Source organism: Pelodiscus sinensis, chromosome 2 (assembly GCF_052426305.1).
Source record: "Pelodiscus sinensis isolate ZL-2025 chromosome 2, ASM5242630v1, whole genome shotgun sequence".
Taxonomy (NCBI): Eukaryota; Metazoa; Chordata; order Testudines; family Trionychidae; genus Pelodiscus; species Pelodiscus sinensis.
This window is the reverse complement of record NC_143053.1, coordinates 88,283,662-88,305,371: the sequence shown is the minus strand read 5'-3', so window position 1 is coordinate 88,305,371 and position 21,710 is coordinate 88,283,662. Positions and strand designations below refer to the sequence as shown.

The following is a 21,710-nucleotide window of genomic DNA, read 5'->3' as shown; positions in this document are numbered from 1 at the left end:
GAGCTAATACCGTTTTACAACGGCTCCCTCCAAGAAATACAAGGCAAATCTTCCCGTCAAAGCCTCTTGTGGGGTGTGTGGCTGGCTGCCTCTATAATTAATCACGAGACTCAACACATCTAAGGTGTTCAAAATAACACTGGAGGACAAGCGAGCAGGTGACGAGAGTAGGAGGAGGTGGAGATTAGCAGCGCAGAGCAACCTCTGGATCCCCGGCTTGCAGCTGGCACGCCTGAAGCAAGCTGCCTTTGCTATTCCTTGTCTAGCCCCCAGCTCTCTGTCTGAGCGAGGCCTGCCCCACACGCCGCTTCCTATTGGAGCAAACCTCTCCTGCTGCGCCGCCTGTTTGGTCCGTCGGCCTTTCCCCCTGCAGGGGCGGGGCCTCGCAAAGTTTTCATTGAGGTGGAGAAAGTGTGGGCAAAGAGCACAGCTGCAGCCGTATGTGAGCGTCGTGGAGGGGCAGCGACGCAGACAGCAGCCGCAGCAGGAACGCGAGAGGCGGTCTGCTCCCCCCCCCCCCCCGCCTTGTCTACCTACAGCTCTCTGGCCGCCGCACTAGAGGAGGGGAAGCATGCGAGTCATTTTAGAAGGATGCAAAATGCCAGCAACCTAGCGGCTTGGGATGATTTTGCCCGGTGTATCGCAAACTGGGTCCAACGGGCCAGAGACTGGAAGAAAGTGGCTGGAGTCTACGGTGTGTTTTGGAAGCTGTGAGTTGTGACTCATCCAGCTCCTCGGATATACAGAGAGAGCGCGCGAGAGCAAAGCGTCTGGTATATACAGAACCGATCTGCAGCAGTGCGATTTAATAAAATGCTGGTTCTCCGATCTTGATGTGGGGCAGTACAAAATGGTTCTCCAGTAAGAAGGAAAAAAGTTCCTCTAAGAATCCGGGCGCCTTGCACTGAAGTCACCAGAAATCCAACTGCTCCTGGATTTAATGGGCTCTGCCAAAGGTGTTAAGGGACTTGTAAATTGCCAGCAGGTCGAGAAAAACCCGGTGAAAAACAATGCTAAACGGCATTAGCTCTGTGCAAGGGTGGACCTAAAAGTTATGAAGTGGTGCCTGTCGTAATAGCAAACAAGCAGCGTTCTCATTTATTTAAGCAAGACTCGAACTAGTCAGAGCTTCAAGCAATGGCAACCGAAGTGGTGTGTGGATTGATCTTCAGATTGCTACTTCCGATATGCTTAGTAGCTGGTACGTGAATTCTGCCGGGGGGGGGGGGGGGAAGAGCGTTAATTTTAAAATGTTGCAACTCCGAAGGTATCCATATGATTGTAAAACTGCTCCACTTTTCTGAACGGCTTACCTTTAAAATTGTCATGTTTCTTTGTCGATCATTATTCTAGAGATTCAGTAAAGGTGTATTACCTTTTTTCCCTTAAGATGATGTGCATGGCCTTCAGGAATCCTCTATGCCTTTTAATGTTTTTGATTCTGAAATTACGTTATTTTCCCCATAAAGTTTCATGTTTGCAGCTCATTGACACCTAATTTAAAATCTCCTACTGGATAGTCTAGACCAGAGCCAGTTTACAACGAATTCAAGATACCACACGTGTAGCTGATGTCATGCAATTTGCGAGAATAATAATCGTGGCTGATTCATTGGCCCTGAAATGGTTAAGTGAATACTGTGCAGCACTTTTCGATTTGTACAGATCTTTACATAATCTTGTATCATTTAACTTGACAAATCTATAGCGTATAAAAATCTGTACTTTCCTTCGGTATTGCAACAGACGCTACAAGAGCTATTAACAGGATAATTTTCTCTCCTTCTGATACTATATCTTCCTTTTTGTTGAATTAAGTATCCTTTTAAAATAACAAGAACTGATGTTTGAGAGAGAGGTAGATAGATGACGAATTTGTTTTTAATCGGCTTTGAGAGAGTCCAATTACTAAATCATGTTACCAACAATCAGCCACCTAGAAATTATGTTTATTTAGAACTATAAAGAACTGCCCTTGGTGGATATATTAGTGTTAATCCGCATCCTTCTCTTAAAAATAGTAAGTTTGTTCGAAGTTTTAGGTTTTAGATTGATATGTTTTTAGTTTTACCAAGAAAGTAGAGATTTCAGATGCTAAACGAAGCACGCGTTAAAGAATAAGACAAATTACGCGGTTTTTGGGGCGGGTTAGCCTTGATCGATTAACTTGCCATCAACTGCCTAAATGTATGCCATCAGTTTAATTTAAACAACAAAAAAGTGTGATGCTAAAGTGTCACCGAGACTTCTACGCTATTCATACGAAAAGCGCACCAATATTGGGCTCAATATTTTGCTGCATCTTCTGCCTACAAAAGACAAGGATCTCTCTAGGCTGGGCTAACCCTATGCAAGTTAGGAGTATAACATGTTTAAAAGATAATGTGGCATTCTCCGGAGTCCGGCGCTCTGCCATTGCACATCCCCGTTAGGCGCTGTCCCACGTTGTACATTGTCCAACTTGTTTGCTAAAGGTCAGGGTGGATGTAAAAAGGTAAAACAGGCAGCCGCTTGTTTTACCTTTTGCTAGCTGGGCGCTCCTAGGGCACCTGGGCTCAACGCCCATGGAACTAGGGAAGCAGAAGGCGACCTGGCATGTCCTGCTCCACACTGCGTAGGATACAGGTGCTGGGCGTACGGCAAGTCAGGGCAGTCCCCAGGGCCCCTGTTAAAACATCTGCTAAGCCAGGACGGGCGTCACGCTTGCAAGTTCAGAGCCCGGCGCGCGCACCCTCTGGGCACAGGGCTCCCTGAGCACAGCGAAGAGAAGCAGGGACGCGGGACGGACAGTTACCCCGCCGCAGCCAAACTCGCCCCCCAGCGCCACTGCAGGGCAGCCCCCTAACACCACGGTAGGGGGAGGCGGGAAAGGACCCCCCCACGCCCACACAGTCCCTAGGAGCGGGGGGGGGGCGTGTGGGCAGCAACACCCCCCCGCAGCTGAGCCGCAGCAACCTGGATGCAGCGTCCCTGCCTGCAGCGCGGGAGGGGGGGGGGGCTGGCTGAGGGGCCCGCTTTTGCCGGGGCCTCGGCGCGCTCGCTCCTATTGGTGGCCAAAATGGGGGGGGGGGGGGCCCTGCCGTGGCCGCCGCTGCCAGCGTCCCCGCCTCTCCTGCCGCGGGGCGACTGGGCTGCCTCCCGCGCGGGCAGGCAGGGCGGGAGGTGAAACAGGTGTAACTCATCCCCCGCCTCTGCAGCTAGGCAGCGCGGGCTCTGGGTGTCGCCTTTCCTGAGGCGCTTCCCCAGGCCACGGGTCCCGGCTGTCGCCCCCCAGGCGTAGTGGCCCTGCTTAGACTGCCCCCTACACTGTTCGGGTCCGCTCGGCCCAGCAACCAACCCCCACAGGCGGCTCTCTAGGTTAGTGGGTGGGTTCCTGCGCCTTCTCCTCTTCAACCCAACCCTCAGCTGCTTTCTGCTTCCAGGGCATCCAGGGGGCGCCCAGAGCTGCCTGCCCTTGGGACCCCGTTGGATTGATTTGTTTTGGAGCTAGGGAACGTGGTCTTACTCCCACTGAAGCAAAGCAGAAGCGTAAGACGTTCTCCCTTTTTTCCTTCCCTTTAGTATTGGTGAAGGGTTCAATGTCTCCCACGAAGTGCACCATTTTTATGCCTCACCACAGTACCAGATCACCACACTTGTGCTTCATCTGATCTATGATTAGAGCATGGCAAATCCAGGGATATCTGTTTTAAAATCTGCAGGTATCCACCTCTGGGGGGGGGGGGGTGTGTGGATATGCACAGCTTTTTTGAGGCTGTAGATGTAAATTTGCTGATACGCTCGTTTTGTATCCATGGGTATCCACATCCATGTATACTAGTGAGGTCCATTTCTGTGGATACAATTTTTGTATCTGCACAAGGCTCTGCCTATGAACTGTGGGAGCCCTAGGCCTCCAATTCCCATGGTATAAAAAGCCAAACAAAACACAGAGCCTCAGTCTCCATTACCTCCCTTTTCGTGCTGTCCTTCATATCTGTGAAAAGTGGGTGTAAAATGCAACCAAATTTGTTTGGACATTAATTTTCCTTTGCATACGTGTACATATCTACATATGGCACAAGGCACTGGGGAACCAGCTGCATAATCTTGTTACAGCATTTAGGAGGGCCGGAGCTGCTGAAGGGCTCATCCTCTCTTTGAGATCTTCCTATCTACTTAATAACCACTGAAAGTGCTAACAGCTCCCTGTGCAGTATCCTTCCTGTTTTAGGAATCTACTGACTTTGATTTTTGTCTGCTTAGGTTTAAGTACCCATTCTCCAGATACTTAATGATGCTCTGTCTTCCATCCCCCACCCTCTCTTTTTCTTTCTCTCTTCTTCCCCTTCCCCTCTTATTTCGAGTTTTCATATCCCCAACTCATAACTCCGGTCACCTGAAGAAGCGGGCTGTGCCCACGAGAGCTCATGATATCATCTACATGTTTCATTAGTCTATAAAGTGCTACCAGACCATTTGTTGTTGGTTTTTTTTTCTGTAACAGACTAACTCGGCTACCCCCTGAATCTCCTTTTGAGGCGATCTTGACTAAACGAGTTCCATGAAAAATGTGAACACATTTACCTTCTGTATATTGGCTGTAGGTAATGTTAGAAATGTGCTCATACACATATGATCGTCTTTGGAGAGTATGTTTAAGAGATGAACAGGACTTCACTTATGTGTGGTATATACAAAAGTTCATTGGTGTGTAAAAAGGAACACACAGAAAAAGTAAACCCAACATGCAGGTTGGAGATTGCAGAGGTGAGAAATGAATATGAATAAAATAGATGTAGCACAGACTTCATATATGCACAGAGTAGCCATTCTGACATGGTAATATTAACCATAGCATTGAAATGATTACATTTGTCTTTCTATTGAGTACTTATTGTGTTGGTCTGTTTATGCTCTCTCTTTGCATCATGTGTTGTGAATTGGTTTCTCAGAATTATTTTGCCATGATTTTTGGTACTTGTCATGTAGAGGTGCCTTAGTATTGCAGCAGTGTCTCAACAGATGTGAATTGACATTGTCATGCGAAGCTCTAAAAGTTATATATCTTATTCAGCTGCAAGGGGGAAAAGTCCAAATAAAAACGTCAAGCATGATTTTTGGATTTCAGGTAATGGAAAGTTTTAGATAGCAGTTTTTGGATCCAGTGATCTTGCTCAGTTGGAGAGTAGGAAGTACATTAAATAGGATAATCTGATTAGTGAATTAGATATCTTATGTTAAGTGCGTGTTTTAATGCTTATAAAGCATAATTGTAGTTCTTGTGAAGATGAGCCTCTGCCAGTACAGCTCAACTTCATTACACCAAGCTTTTGCTATTCTAGTCCTCACATGTTCATGAGTAAAGGTCCCAACCATGGAGATGCTTATGGTGGTTTCTGGACAAGGCACACTAGAATTCTAATGCCAAAGTGATGTTTGCTTGTGTGCCTTAAAATAGACATATTAACTGATGCATCAGCAGTTGAAGGGCTATTGGGGCTAGGAATCACAGTAAGTTACAGCACATCAGATCAGTACTTATACCACAGTGAAAAGGAGGAAAACAGTATTTTCTCTTACATGGTTAGGTAACAACCATGATTTATTGTTTTTCACTCTAGCAGAGTAGTGCGACACTTGCTTATCTGATTAAATGTAACAAAAACAGTGCAATCTAGATTGAGGAAATAACATGCACCAAATTGTCAGTGGCCAGTGGGATCAAAAGTAAACATTTATATATTATATAAAAAAAATGTTAGTGTTATATAATTTTACTTTTAAAAAGTGTGTGTAAACACTGCTGCCAGGTTTGAGTGTCTCCCATATATTAATGGTATTATATATTAGTGTAATATTTTGGGGGGCAACGAGAGCAATGCTAAAACTGTTGTGTTGCAGTGTGCACATAAGTCCAAACGTGTTTGGGGAAATAATAGCCTATATTTTCCTTAAAAAAAAAAAAAAAAGTTGGTTATATATCGTAGTATTTATTTCTATTTGTCTTGAGAATTTTGTATCTAATAGATATCAGACAAAAATCTCAAATATGAAAAGGAAAGTGTTTTGGACAGTGAAATCTCTAATGCCACAGTATCTATGTGTCTCTGCTAATTTGCCATCATATTCCTTAGGCCTGTGAAGTGTTGCAACACTTCTGTATAATATGGCACCAATGATTGGGATACAAGGTAACTAACTCTCTGTAACCACAGATTTCAAACTTTCCTCACAGTTAAGTGTAGTATTCTGTAATAAGAGACTGTTCATATAACACTTTGTTGTATAATATTACTAGTGTTTAAAATAACCATAGAAAGGAAAACAAGAATCTGTGGCATCAGCATTGAAAATGGTTAATTGTTTATTGCTGTCAACTATCTTGTAATCAGCAAAAATAGTTTTTATATAGCACATGGACTTTTAATATACAGAGTGTTGTGGGTTTTTTCTTCTCTCTCTCTCTCTCTCTCTTTCTGCAGTAGGACTTCAGAGTTTTTTTCAGGCTAATTACGAAATTAACCTTGTGCTAATTAATGTGTCTAAAACCAACAAAATGGATGTAGAGTGCTGTAAACCACAATTTTATCTCTGCTTCCAATTGTTTTACTTTGCACATGCTTATTTTCTACAAAACAAACGAATCTGTTTTCCAGTGGGATCATGAAACAATCTACCTGAAGAGATCAGATTTTCTTGGTTTCAGCTAATTTTGTGGGGTTAGGGTGTATGCTTGCTCAAGCCCTCTCTCCCCCCTCTCATAATGTTAGATATGTCTGAATTATTTTGGATAAATTAGAACTCTAGTGTGCCTTGTCCAGAAACCACCATAAGCATCACCATGGTTGGGACCTTTACTCATGAACATGAGAGGACTAGAATAGCAAAAGCGTGGTGAAATGAAGTCGAGCTGTACTGGCAGAGGCTCATCTTCACAAGAAATACAATTACACTTTATAAGCATTAAAACACGCACTTAACATAATATGTCCAGTACACTAATCTGATTACCAAGGAATAGCAGGGAAGAGAGACACATGATAGAGGGGGCTTGTGAGGGAAGACAATTTAGCAATTAAAATTTTGGTGGGATACATAGGAGTAGTGCATCTCCTGAGTGCTACTACAAGATACCCATTCCTGTAATGATAAACAACATAATTTTTATATTTCTGTTTAATTCAGAAGGAAACTAGGTAGGTTGTCATCCTCTCCATTTTTAGTTGAGTTTGACATACTGTGTGCAAAACAAAAAGACCACTTCAACCTATGGCAAATGTGAACAGAGGAAAGAATAACAAAACTGCCCTGTTCAAGCATCATTAATGGTTTTTAGCCTTCCCTGCCAATTTCATCCCCAGTTTAATCTCACTCATTGAGCAGTTCAACTTGCTTGCAAATTCCAAGTTTTTCATAAATATTGTTAACTGACTGACTGGATTTACTTGGACTCCTCTAACTTTCCAAGTGAGGTGGAAGCTGGGTAATATATATTAAATATTTAGGGATTAATAACTGCTGTGTGTGTGGCAATGTAAATGTAGGGAAGAGGTAATGATTATACTTTATATGTATACTGCACCCCCTCCCTGTCCTCCTGCGTGGCCCTCCCTGCAGCCTCTCACCTATGCTCTCAGGCATAAATACATTGGCCAAACCTGTTTAGAACTTAAATTCCCATGGTAGACTGTGGGCAGTATTCTTTAGAGACTTAAATTCTAGTTATGATCATGTCATGCACAGGACTCGTTCTCTGAGTTTAAAGTACAAGCAGAAAGATAGCCTGTATTCTGATTGTCTGTATCAGAGCAAGCAATGCACAGCATAAGTCAGAGCTTTACGTACTTTGGTAACAGATTTTCACTGCTTTCTTGTGGTAGGTGGGTGAAGATGCCATGAATACAGATGTAATTAGAGCTATTGTGCTGGGGTCCATTTCTATATATTATTGAAAATGTCTGCTATAATTCCAAATATCTGAGTCACAAAAAAACCCAAACAAACCTAAGTTAAAAGCTGGTGGATAGAGTTCAACTCTCCGAAGGACTAAAGCATTACAATTATTACTTCATAGAGCAGCCAGGCTGGGTTTTGATGAAGCAGATGAAAAGCAAATGCTGGCAAAAGCAGGAAAATACCCTAGAAAAGTTGGCAGTGTTAAGTAGATGCTATCGGAGGGAGATTTCAAAGAATACCCTCCTTCCTTACAACAAATTATATTAAAATGTTTTTCAGGCATAAAGTTGTGTATATTTGAGCTCCAACTTCTCCTCTGCCTGCCTTCCTTGGTAACAACAGGTCTTTGTGAAGCTAAAATGCCTAGCTCTCAACCTTTCACTGAGAAGGAAGTAACCTCTGGCAAACTGTGCAGTAGTCTAGACTAGTAGTCTGTAGGCTAGATTCATAACATTTCAGGTGGATAAAACAGGATGCAGTGCCTCTCAGATTTGGCCTGTCCTCTCCTCTCTGTAGATGGAGATGGAAGGGTGGGCAGGTCAAAACTGAGGGGTTGCAACCTAGTGTAAGAAGTTTGCAGAACCAAATGACATTTTATTTGGGGGCCTACTTAAATGGGAGCCCCCAAATTTGGGAAATGTTCACTGCAGCTAGGATGGAGGACTCTTGCGCGAGCAAAGCAGGACAGTCCCATGAAACTGTGGGCAGGTCTGTAAGGGGCACTAATTTCTAGGTGCCCTGTTGCCTAGGGCAGTGTTTCTCAAAGTGCCACTTTGTTTACCTAAAGTGTCTGTAGCCATAGAGCTTCACAGCGCCAATTGACTGTGGCTTGCCATTTCTAGCCAAGGGGAGCTGTGGGAAGTGGCTGCCTAGGCCACACGGCTTCTTATAGCTCCCCTTGGTTAGAAACAGTGAATGGTAGTCAATGGGAGCTGTGAGGCTTCATGGCTATAGACTCTGTAGGTAAACAAAGTGCTGCTGGCTCATGAGCACTTTACTCATGCAGGCCTGCAGCCCACTTTTTGAGAAACACTGGCCTGGGGGAATTCACAAGCCCGAGTTAAGCAAATAGGCTCCCTATGAAACTGGATAGGAATGGTGACTTAGCATGATAGCTTCTGTGCATCCTTTTAAGTGTGTTCACCTGTGGAACTCCTTGCCAGAGGATGTTATGAAGTCCAAGACTATAGCAGGGTTCAAAAAAGAACTAGAAAAATTGATGGAAGTGAGGTCCATCAATAGCTATTAGCTAGGATGGATAGGATTGGTGTCCCTATCCTCTGTCGGAAGCTGGGAATGAGTGATGAGATGGAATCACGTGAGGACTACCTGTTCCGTTCATTCCCTCTGGAGCACCTGGCATTGGCCACTGTTGAAAGACAGAATACTGGGCTAGATAGACCTTTGGTTTGACCCAGTATGGCCATTCTCATGCATGGAGCTACCTATGTTAGCTATTAGGGATACAGGTGCCTAATTTTGGGTTAGTGTGGGGGGAGGGTATGTCTACACTGGAAAGGAATGGCAACAAAAGTGCTGTCGACATGCAAAAGTCACAAAAGTTAAAACTGGTGAAACCTGGCTTTTTTGCCACCTGTTGTCAATATTTCAAGGCCACATGGTTAGCACCCTGTCGACTGTAAGCATCCCACAGTGCCTGGCATCACCTTCAGTTGCTAAGCACTATGGAAATGCGCAACATAGTGCTATGCATTTTTGAGAACATGAAAAATGTTCTGTCAGCCACCTCTTTGCTTCCCATCCCTCCCTGGGCTTCTGGCTTGCTTTGGCACCACTTCAACGACAGTACTTGCTGCAAACTCCAGCATCTGCTTTGAGAACTTATGGATCCCACAATTCTCTCCCATTTGTGTTGAATGGGCTTAGGACATCGTATGTTGCAGCAGAGCTATTTATGCAGTTAATAACAGAGGACAAAGACTTGGATGCAGATGACAATGGTAAGTGGGACACTAACTAATTGCCATTGCATTGGCCTGGCACACACAGATCAGCTGTGCACCATAGAGTGCTGCATTTAGGTTCCCCACTCCTGCCCTAACCCAAGGCCCAGGGGCTGCATCCAGCCTTCAAGGTTCAGGGCTCCCCCCCACCCAGTGTCAGGGAGCCAATGCTGGTGCTCCAGCCCTGCAGCCCTTCACCGCAGGGCTGGAGTGCCCGCTATGGGATGGATGAGCCCTGAGCCTCACGGGCCAGACTCGGGCAAGTCAGGGCCTGATTCAGCCTGCTAGCCACCCACTTCGTACAGTCCTCCCACCTCCAGCCCACTCATGCACCCTACCACCCTCCTAGACCTCCCAAACCCTCCTTCATCTTCCCTTCCACCCAGACCCCACATCCCAAGCCTGCTTCCTGGCAGCCCCATCCCACACAGTGAACCCCTCATTTTTAGCCCCACACCAGAGCCTGGGGGGGGGGGGGGGCAACAAAATCTATTAGACTCTGGTGTGCGAATGGACTGGGGGAAGTGTCTTTCTGCTTCTCAGTTGGGAGGCCATGCCAGTGATAAACAGAGTGGCTGAATTAATAAGCTTTTTGAGAAACTTGACTGTTTATGTCCGTTCCTGAATTATTAAAAAATCATAACCTTAATGTTACAGGACAGTTATTTTAGTTTGAGTATTAAATCATTTAAAAAAATTGTGCTCACTATATCTCAATATCGTGTGGCAGTAAATTCCACAGGTTAACTCTACTTTGTATTAAGAGTATTTTTAATCCATTTAAAATTTGTTGTTTCACTGAAAAATCTGTTGCAATGAAAAATGTGTAGTCACTTAGATCAAGCATACTGTTTTCTTTACTCTAGTATTTTAAAATAACATTTGCAAATACAAAGTCAACCATTCAGATTGACTGTAGAAATTAACTGCCACAAATGTGTGATCTGCTTGTCTGACCAGTTCTGAGAAGTCCGGGAAGAGACATACTTTTAATTTACTTTTTGAGCAGACCGTTGTATTATATGCGGGAGTGTTAATTCTAAGAGACTAGAAAGAAGCACAGTATGCTATTTCATCTTTGAATTGATTCAGATATCAGTTTGGAAGCTCTGTTGGAAATAAAATGGAAACAAAAAGTGAGAGACATACAGTTATCATTCTTGTTGGTAAATTATAATAAAACTCAAGATTGCAGACATTACAAATTGTTTCTGGGAGACCTTTGTTTCATGGAGTCTGACAGAGTAATAATTATTATTAAATTGTGGGTCAAATCCTATCCTTCATTTCAGATGTGTTGCATGAGATTATTCACTGAAGTAAGCAGTTTTTAGAGGGGGAACTACTGTGCTATGGATTTGATCTAAATATACACCTAGATTTGTGCATCTCTTCCTGGGTGCCATCAAAAGATGCTAAGCAGTTTTCTCAACGGTACTATCTCTACCCTCGCCAAGCCTATATTAAAAGTAAAATTGCTGTTAGTTCAGCTCACAAGTGTGTAATTCTCCCACATATTAAGAAGGCATTCCTGGAGAAGTATAGGCTTTGCTAGTCTTTGAAAGCTGAAATTTCAATTGCTTTTATATATAAAAGAATTTGTTAATATCTTTACATGCGTATTTAGCTTTTCTGTAAACATGGAAGAGATTGCAAAGAGTGAGATTAAAAGTTTTAACTGTTGTTCAAGAGCCAGTATGCTTTCCTCGCAACGCAAAATCAGCTTTATTTCCAGACTGATGAGTAAAATGGAAGTGCAGACTACAGCAAGGATTACATCAACCTGTCATCTGTTCTTGTATCTCTAGCAAACAGGTACTCGGCAGCTTATGCATTTTAACTCCTATATTTGAGAAGTATATGAATAAATGCACTGGACAGAGCAAATGTTTAGCATAAGCAGATAAGCAATTGTTTGGGAGCCCCCTATTTGCTTTTTATTTTGTGACTGGATATAGGGGTGGGAGGGGGAAATATTCCTGCTTGGGGCTCTCAGTGGGCTGACACTAGGACTGTGCAAAACACATTTTTAACTATGGCTCCCACATTTAACAAGTTATTTTCCCCCTTTTCCACACTTACGGCATTTATGCACTCTGTTAGCTGTGAAGCTTGCTATATGTTGAGAATAGGGTGGCCTGTAACCCAAGACAAGTGAGGAGATTGCTATCTTACGTCACAGGATTGTTGAGATGTATGTGAGTGCAATATATTTGATGTAATATATTCTGAGTTGTGTGGATTGCAGTGCATATTTTAGGATGTGTTTTTTAGCTGGAACATAGAATTCTAGAAGCTTGGATCTAAGCAGCTGCATGACACATACAGAATATTTAACTTTAAAGAAATTCTGCAGTTCTGGTCTAACCACTATTCTTGGGTCTGGATTTATAAAAGTATTTTTGAATGTATGGTCTTTGCCAGTTATATTCATATGAATATACACCTGAAAAATTGTTGCACCCTCTGACATGTGCATTACCAACCAAAGCACCTGCATGATTTTATTGCTATTCTCTTCCTTTCCTCTCCTCAAAGTTTAATGCTTGTTAAATTACTGCTTAACTTACAAGACAAAAGTCCATGGGGAAGGGCCCATTTCTCCTGTATGTTAGTTAAATGATAGCCATGCATGTTTACCATATCGTGCTGTGTAAATAATAAATAACATTTCCATAGTTTCCACTAAATTGAAATAAATGAAATAGTTTTTTTAAATGTTTGGATGAAATGGTATTATATTCTTATAGAATATTGCAGTGTGTTTAAAGTTACTGTCTTGAAAAAAGTTAATATCAGTGATGATGTTAAATCAGATCTGCCTTTGACTTTGGGTACACCTCTGATTAATTACAAAACATTAATCTCCAAAATCCACTCCCTTCACCCCATTTTCACTGCCAAAATCCATGTCTAGTCTTTAATCTCAGACTTTTTCTGACCTCCTTGATCTTCATCTCTTCTTTCTCCAAACAATCTGAATCTCACATATGAAAATTATCTGTTCTGCCAATCATGTTCAGCTCCTCTTTAAATTTTGTCATTGTCTTCCATAACAAACCGAAGCCCCCATTTTTGTCTTCAGATCTCTGCAGATCTTATTTGTTTCCTTTCACTCACTTCAGGCTCACCTTGCTTAACTGACTTGCTCATCTGTTACCCCTGTATCTCCTCCTAGACCAGCCTTTGTGTGGTCATATGCTTAGGGTCCCCTAAATGAAATTCCTTCAAATTCGCCTTTTATACAAATTTCTCTAGCCTAAGGAGTCTTTTTAAATCTTAATCATCCACTGTATTAAGGGAAGTTCAGTGTTTTAAATTAAGACATGCACATAGGTTAAGTAAGCAATCACACAATTCTATTGTCTTAACTTTTCTTGTCCATCAGCTTTTCATTTTATTCTTTCCTTAATTTAAATTGGCCAGAGATTTCATCTTTCTTTGACAAGTAGTGTGCATGTTTATAGTACTGAATGAAGAGTGCGTCACCTAGGTCACAGGCTGTATGGGCAATGTCTTTAGAAGAGTTTTCTTCCCCCTCACAAGACATTAGTGCTGCACTTACTAATGCATAGCAACTACAGCATTATTGCAAATCTTGCTGTTTATCTCCTATTTCAATAGTTGTAGAATCCTAAAGGTTAGATATAGGAAAGTATTATGGGGTCACGTAAATCAGTCCCCCTGTGGGTTCACTTTTAAATGTTCTTGCAAAATGAGGCCTCCACCATTTTGTCTTGGAAAACTACTCAGTGACTTAATTGCTCTCCTCATCCAGTCTAGTTTGCTCTACCTGCACTGCTTGTGGTTGTGGGAGGGTTGAAGTTCTGCCAGTGCCTGCACTTCATTCCTTTTCCACACCACACAATGTGATATGACTGTGAGAAAGCAGAGCCTGGGCTAAGCTTCTGAGACCCAAAGTTCTGACAGTACTTCAGTTCTGCTGGACACTAGCAGAACATCTACCTTCTCAGGGAGACATTTGGCAGGCATGAGAGAGGAAATATATGATGATTTTGGGAAGTGGAGTTGGTTAGTTTCTCCCTGCCACTGGCAGCTTCAAGATATCCTGCCTGTGTCAGATAGGACGCTACTTAAGGTCACCTCTTCCCGGTTGATTCCCATATGCCCCCAGTCTGGAGATTCTTCCTAGTCTCCACTTCCAATTACTTTAATGCTAGGGCCTACCTTCTCACAGTCATCCATTATTCCGGGTTAGTTTATCCCTTATTTCAGCTGATTTTGACAGGTAATATTTCTTAGAGTCAAAACACATTCAGACCAGGATTCTTGGCTTTAATACAATCAGTTGTTTAGTTTTTATTAATTTATGGAGGAGCAGTGGATACTCTGTAAATAAGGTCATAGCAGGAGTTCAGTTTAAAGCCAATTAGTTATCCGTCTTACTCATGGATCTGGTCAAAATATAATTTTAAATTTTTATTTTCTTTTGGTGTTAAAACAACCAATGATCCAAACCCTGGAGTGAAGACTATCCTTTAAAGTGCTAAATGGGCTATCTTTTCATACTGAAATATAATAGACTAGGACATATGGCAGTTTTGTGGCCAAAATAAAGCAAGATTTGTGGATAATATGGAAGTTTTAATGCTGTACTGTATCTTAAATTACACACTTACAGTGTTTAACCTGTCAACCATTTACTTTAATTGAATTGACTCAACTGTTGCCAATGCAAACTTCACGTTTAACATTAAATACAGTTCATTACACATTTTTTCATTGTCTTATGAAAATATAGCACTTCAGTTGCTCGAAGACCTCTACAAACAATTTTTTCTTAGAAGATCAAAGATAAATATGTGTGTGGTGGTGTTGGGGGTGTTTTTGGTTAAATGATTGCAGTTTGCTGTATGACTGCAAGTTAAACAAAACATTACTGTGAGATACAATAGCTTTGTACAAATGAAGCCAATATCAACCTTGGTCAGCCAATCCCAATAAGCGGTGTTATAATTTACCATTTTAATTGTGTGACCTCGAGCATATGAAGTAAGAGACAACCTTACAGTACCAACTTAAGATTTATGTTATGGCAGATGTGTTGATAGCCTAGATTTCTCCCTCCCATGAAGAAAGCTGTGTCAGAGGGGCAGAAAAGTTCCATGAGGACAGAACCATCATTAGGGAGGGAGGGATAGCTCAGTTGTTTGAGCATTGGCCTGCCAAACCCAGGGTTGTGAGTTCAATCCTTATGGAGGCCACTTAGGGATTTGGGCCAAAAATTTGTCAGGGATGGTACTTGGTCCTGCTGTGAAGGCAGGGGACTGGATTCAATGACCTTTCCATTCCAGTTCTAGGAAATAGGTAATATCCATTAATTTATTTAATTTAATTTTTTTTTATTTTATTTAGGCATATGCAGTTGCCTAGGGCCACTTTCTGGAAGCAACATTAAATAGGAAAGGCAGGCAGCAGCCCCATGCTCTGCAGGCTGTGCCCAGCTGTTGCTCACCTGCTCTGCATAGGTGTGGCTGAGAGCTGGGTCATTTCTCTGGAGGTGAGGAACTGTGACAAAATGGGGGCTGAGGCTCGGGGTGGTTACGAGGCTGGGAGTGCAGCACAGGGTGGCAGCCAGGACCCCGGATGTGAGGCCAGAAACAGAGCCCTGAGCAACTGCTGAGACTTCTGGCATGGGTCTAGTGGCAAAACCCTGGGTGGTAGCTAGGACCCCCTGTAAAATGTGGGATGCTACAGCACCTTCCCCATATCTGCACCTGTGATTTGCTGCCCTGCAGCTCCCCCTGCAGAGCATCCTCCCACTGTTCTCACATAGAGCACCATAAATCTTAAGAACAGCCCTGTATGAGGTTCCTCAAGGGCAGAATCCTGCCTCCCCCTCCTCCCCCCCGCAAATGCATGCATCATGGAGATCCATATTGGACAGGCATCTCTATAACTGTCAAAGGTGTGGACCTCTAGACCATTTGCCTCCACTCTCTGCCATGACTTGTAGTATAAGGTTGCTAGCAGTCCCATATTATGATGGATGTTCCTTATTTAAATAAAATAATTGCCCAGCCCTAAGTCAGTCTGGGAAACCATTGGTTGTATATTTCAATCAGGAGTGGTTAGACCTGCAATCCAGGATGTAGAGGGGTGTGTGTGTGTTTTATTTATGTATAAATATAATACTGATCCTGGCAATTCCTTTGTTCTTAGAAGCATATGCAACTAATGTTGAATTCTACACAACAGACTTTGCTATACAATTGGTGTAGAATACTCCTAGTGTGAGAGATGAAGATGGTGGTAGTATCACTTAAAATTATTACCTTGCTGTTTATTTAAAAAATGCATAATTCCAGATAAAAAGTATTGAATAAAAGTCCAGAGAGCTGCAATTTTCATGTAAAGAATTACTAACAGGATCATATTTGAGTAGCAAAGTTTGGATCTAGACTTAATCAAACTTGTCCAAATTTCAGTGGCAGTTGTTTTTTGTTCAGAACCCTCTCTTATAAAATACATTATAATGGAAACTCTAAATCATTCAGGAAATGTTATTTTTTTAAGTTATCCCGTAGTGTGGAAGAAATTGGCTAACTATGCATTTTAAAACATACTTGTGATGTTTTCTTATATTTGTGCCAAGTTGTGTAGTTCTTGGAAATCTTACTGTGAGAAATTATTTTTTTTAATCTTTCCCTAAACTTATTGGTACCACAAGATTTCAGAGGATCCCATTTTACATCCCTGGTAATCTTTTTTTCATGACACACAGCCACATTATATATCCATAGGGCATTGTTGTGCCCTTTCTTAGAACTTAATGGTATATAGCCAAAGGCTCTGAAAATAATGTTGGATGTGTTGATTATTAATGGATGATGTTCTGTTACACTGGCACAGTCATCTGTCACTGACTCGTAACAGAATAATTAATTTATGGGAGAAGTTGAGTTCTAAGCCATTACTTTTTAATTTCAAGAAATATCGGATGGCAGTGCTCTGAAAGGGCTAATTAGCCAGTAAATTCTAGGCATTATTTCATAATAATCATGATCATTTAATAGAATTATCTTAGGCTAACTACATTGCAAATCAATGTGAATGGCAGCTTTCTAAATACTACTGTTTTAAACCACAGATCTGAGAATACTACTTTTGAGTGTCACCTTGTTGCATTCATTCTTCATAAAATAATATGACTCTTTTACTATCCTCTATCCTGATAGACAGCTTGTAAAATAGCTGGTCAGAATGGTTACTTTAATCTAAGGTTACAGCTACAAATATCCACGCCTATGAGAAGAATGTATTTCAGAAGCATCTGGCATCAATTGCTTCTTACCGGACTGACTAAAACATATTAATTTCTAGCTTTTTTGATTTGCTGGAAATTTGAAAATCCAAATTGAGTCAAAACTCAATTTTATTCTTTTTGTCAGAGTAGCTCACAAATTTAAAATCAGTTATTCGTACAACTTTGTTGGCTTTCCATATTGATGCCTACTCTCCATCTATGTAATAAAGACAAGTGAAATCTTAATGGGGAAAAAGAAAAATAAGACAACATTTTTAGCATGTAGGTAATATAGTATGTAGTAACCTGGCACATAAAATAACCAATTGTAATTTAATATTGAATAAAGCAATTGAAGTGAATCAAAGTCAACATTATGATCTTATGAACATTTTTGAATGCAACTGTCTTCTAGGTTAAGAGAGACCGATGTTCAGAAATTTCATCAAGGAATTTGAGATTGTGGTAGCATAGTGGTTTGACCTGAGTTTATAGGTAATCAGTGGTCAATGTGTTAATTTTTTGTGACTAAGATGGAAAAGTTTTGTGATTTCAGAACTTTACCTTATAAGTTGGCAGATTTTTTTTTTAAAGCAGATGCAGTACTGTATATTGTAAATGGCCAACATAAGCACTTGTCCAAGTGGTAGCTCTGTCTGTTCCAAGTGGTAGCTCTGTCTGTTCCAAATGAGAATATGCTCCAGAAAACTAAGTTCCTTCTTTCTGTGAAATACATGGCACATAAGGATTTAATTTTTCATCTTAGCAAAATTAAATTGTTTAAAATCAGGAAAAGGAAAGAAAATATAAATGAAAAAGAAATCACTTTAATAACCAATGCTGCTTTAAAAGCTATGTGTTAATTTTTTTTCTGCTTATTATACCCAGGTGTCTCTTCAGAAGGTTTCAGTAAACTGTCTGGCCCTGTCAATATGTACAAAGTCCATTTTAAATGTAGATGTATGTAAATAGATGGGGTTTTATGGAGGGTATGTGAATTTGATATGTTATATGGTGAGGTCCATGTTTCTGCAGGCAACTTCAATATCTTTGGTTGTGGAAGACTCGTGGTATGTGTTAAGCTAATAGTTTATTGCTAGAAAAGCTTCTAGTCTAATTTAGATACTCACATAATTCTATCCTTACTGCTATTCTAGATGCAGCTTGCACTGGGTTATGTGAGGTTACATTTCATCATGTGGCGCCAGAACTCTCCACTTTCATGCAAATAGGCTTGATTCTCCCTTCCCCAGAGGATATGAGTAATTCCCATCAATTTCAGTGGGACCTACTCATGACCTGTGAATTAAAAATCACGATCCCAGGAAAGAAAACATACTCCAAACCAAAAATGGTTCTAAAATTGAAAAGCTTTTGAACATCCCTACGTGCTTCTATTTAGCCTTTTTTAAAGCTAGTGTAAAAAGTGAGAAGAAAGGTGAGGTTTGTAAGCCAAAAGATGAGGTTTGCTTTTTTTGGAGCAGATACATACTATATAAAAAAAGCAGCAAAAATGCAAAAAATCCTTACAGATTTTCTCTCTACCACAATGCTAATTGTGTATAAGGTGTTAACAGTTAGCAGTGATAGCGTAGACAGAAAACAAGTTATCTAACATGTTAAAACCAATAGGATACTTAATGAAGTATCTCACAGGGAGTAAAGAGACTCAACAAACTTCACTTTTGCTATAGTCACTCTAGAAAGATGACTATGATGTTAAATAGTGATCACCATATATTAGTCAATTTTTACTTATCTGAGATGATACAGTTCTTTCCAATTCTAAGCCTAAGGCAAAACTCTGATATCTGATACAACTGTTGACTTTGCAGTGCTAATGTCTATCATTAAGAGTGAAGCTGATTTCAGAGTTGATTTCAACAAATGGGTACATAGACAGTAGAACAGGGGTTCCCAAACTTTTTGACACTGGGACCAGTAAATCCATTCATGAGCTTTTGGAGGACTGGTAACATTCATTTGCATATTTGCATATTCAATAAGCAAATGATAAATATTCAAATACATTGTTTCTGGTCCTTCCAAAGCCCCCAGTGCCAGCGTTAGCAAAGCTTTTGATACAGTCATCCACAATATTCTTGCCAGCAAATTAAGGGACTATGGATTGGATAAATGGACTGTAAGATGGATAGAAAGCTGGCTAGACCAGGGTTTCCCAAACTTTTTACTTTAGTTGGAACCCGTTTTTTTTTCAGTACTGTCTCTTGCAGCTCTCCTGCTGCCCCCTGTACTGTCTCTTGCAGCTCTAAAATATAAACACATATTAAAAAAAGAATAAAAAATGAAAAAAATTTCAGTGTTTCACCCGGCTGCATCCTCCACCCAGCCTTGACCACATAAGCACTTCAGGAGGCGGGAGCAGGAGCAGATTGGGGGTAGGGTATCTGGCTAAGAGAGAGGGTGCAAGGAAGGGTAGGGTTGCCAGGTGTCCAGTTTTGTACTGGACAGTCCGGTATTTGAAGGTTTTGTCTGGGAAAGAAATTGAGAAATTACCAGACATATTAAATGCCTGGTATTTTCTAATTAGGTACGTTTTACTATAATTAGGTGTATTAGTCCTTAGCTGCCTGGCTGGTAGATGTGCTTGCGCTGTCTGAGTGTGTCTACCTTCCAGGCAGTTCGCAACTACTCCAGGGAGGGTATTGGGGGGGGGGGGGGAGAGGGGCAAAATGGAATCCCCGGCCAGACTCACTCGTTTGCCAGGGTCTGCATGTGCCCAGGTCAGTCCCGCCCCCCCCCCCCTTCCCGATCTCCCCAGTCCATCCCTGCTGCCCCCGTCCAGCCCTGCTTCCAGCGGCCGGTTCTCCCCCCCCCCCCAATCTCCCCCAGTCAGCCCCGCTCCCCCGACAACCCCCCCCCCCCGCTGCCCCCGTCCAGCCCTGCTTCTGGCAGCTGATTCTCCCGTCGTCGTCCTCCTGATCTCCCCTGGCCAGCTCCCCCTCCCCCCATGCAGCCCTGGTTCTGCTGCCTGCCCTCTCTGATCTCCACCGCTGGACAGCCCTGCTGCCCCCAACCCTGCTTCCGCCGCCCGCCCACATGCCCGGATATCCACGGGACAGCCCCAGTCCTGCTTTTGCAATCCGCATCTCTGCGGGACAGCCCGCCGCTCCCAGCCCTGCTTTGGCTGCTCACCCACCTGCCCAGATCCCCACCGAGACAGCCCTGCTGCCCCCAGCACTGCTTCCCAGTGGCCGGTTCCTCTCCCCCTCCTCCCAGCCTGCCCCGCTCTGCTCCCCTCCTGGCAGCCATGCTGAGGCCTGGTATTTTTTTCCCGGGCCGCGGACCATAGTTTGGGAAACGCTGCAGTAGAAGATGAGCAGATACTAGGGAAAAAAGGCTTCAGGGCGTAGATGAGTTAGTCCGTAACAGGAAAACTTAACAAGTAGACTAGTAGCACCTTAAAGACTATGAAAACATGTTGATGGTATCATGAACTTTTGTGGGCACAGCCCACTTCTTCAGATGACAGGAGTGTTAGAATGCAGTGTCAAATGCCAGTAGAGAGATATTGTGATTAATCAAAAGGGAACGAGAAGGTATTGCCACTAGACTTGGATATTAATATGCAGAAAAATGGGTGCTTTGTAGAATCCTATCAACGTGTAACTAATTTTCCTCCTTTTGTGCTAACGTTCATAGAGGAAAAAGATAAATTTGTTGTAATTAACACCTTTCATAGGTTTGTGTACTTTTTTTTTTTGGCTGACTGTTGACTCGGAGCGGGATGCTGATTTCATTTGTTGATTTCATTTAACGTAAATCTGTATTATGATAGTGTAATTCTAATAAGTTCACTAATTACTAAGGGCTTACATCAATATATCTGATATCAGAATGGGGCCCAGAAGAAGTGTCATTAGTCTAAACATTACATGTAAAATATACTAATAAAAGTGATTGCTTCCAGACGTGGCTAACAAAACATGATTTGATACATAGTACTATATTGTTGGTTGTCTCTCGGGAGCTGAGGAAGACATGTTGTCCATTTCATTTATGGAAATGCATGAGGCTCCGGAGCCCAAAGGTCGAAGCAAACATGTGGGTACAAATAGGGCATGGGACACCAGTTGTCAGGACAGGAGAGAACACAGCTCTGTCGTCTTCCTGTGCAGCTGCGAGGTGTTGGCGGTTGTTGTCCTCAAACTTTGTCACTGCTTTCCTTGTAAGGGAATGCTGATTAGTCCTGTCTGCAGCAGCTAGTTCAAATTGTTGAGGTTGAAGGCCTATCCACTGCAAGTTGGTCTTCAGATTATCCTTATACCTCTTCCTCGGGCACGTCCCTGTTTGTGACTACCACGTACCAGCTCCCCATAAAACAGCTGCCTCGGGATCCTGCTTTTGTCCATGCGGGGAACATGGCCAGACCATCGAAGCTGGGTCTGGAGGATCTTCGCTTCGATGCTTGTGGAACCAGCTCTATCAAGCACTTTTGGGTAGTAATTCGGTCCTCCCAGCGTACTTGCATGATTGATCATAGGGAGCACATATGAAACTGCTCCATCTGCTTGATGTGC

The 21,710-nt window shown here is 42.3% G+C and overlaps 1 protein-coding gene across 13 annotated transcripts in view; it reads left to right on the top strand.

The window, feature by feature from the left end:
• Window positions 1–212: 212 nt before the first annotated feature.
• The window catches only part of PIEZO2 (piezo type mechanosensitive ion channel component 2), a 422,273-nt gene continuing 400,775 nt past the window's right edge, over window positions 213–21,710 (top strand). For 4 of the 13 annotated variants that reach the window (XM_075920991.2, XM_075920990.2, XM_075920986.2 and 1 more), the window contains exon 1: window positions 216–1,201. In XM_075920991.2, the coding sequence (XP_075777106.2) occupies window positions 1,138–1,201 (64 nt within the window). In that variant the 5' untranslated portion in view covers window positions 216–1,137. Of the gene's footprint in view, window positions 1,202–21,710 lie in introns of all 13 variants that reach the window. The other 9 variants (XM_089776310.1, XM_075920988.2, XM_075920987.2 and 6 more) reach the window with 5 other exon arrangements.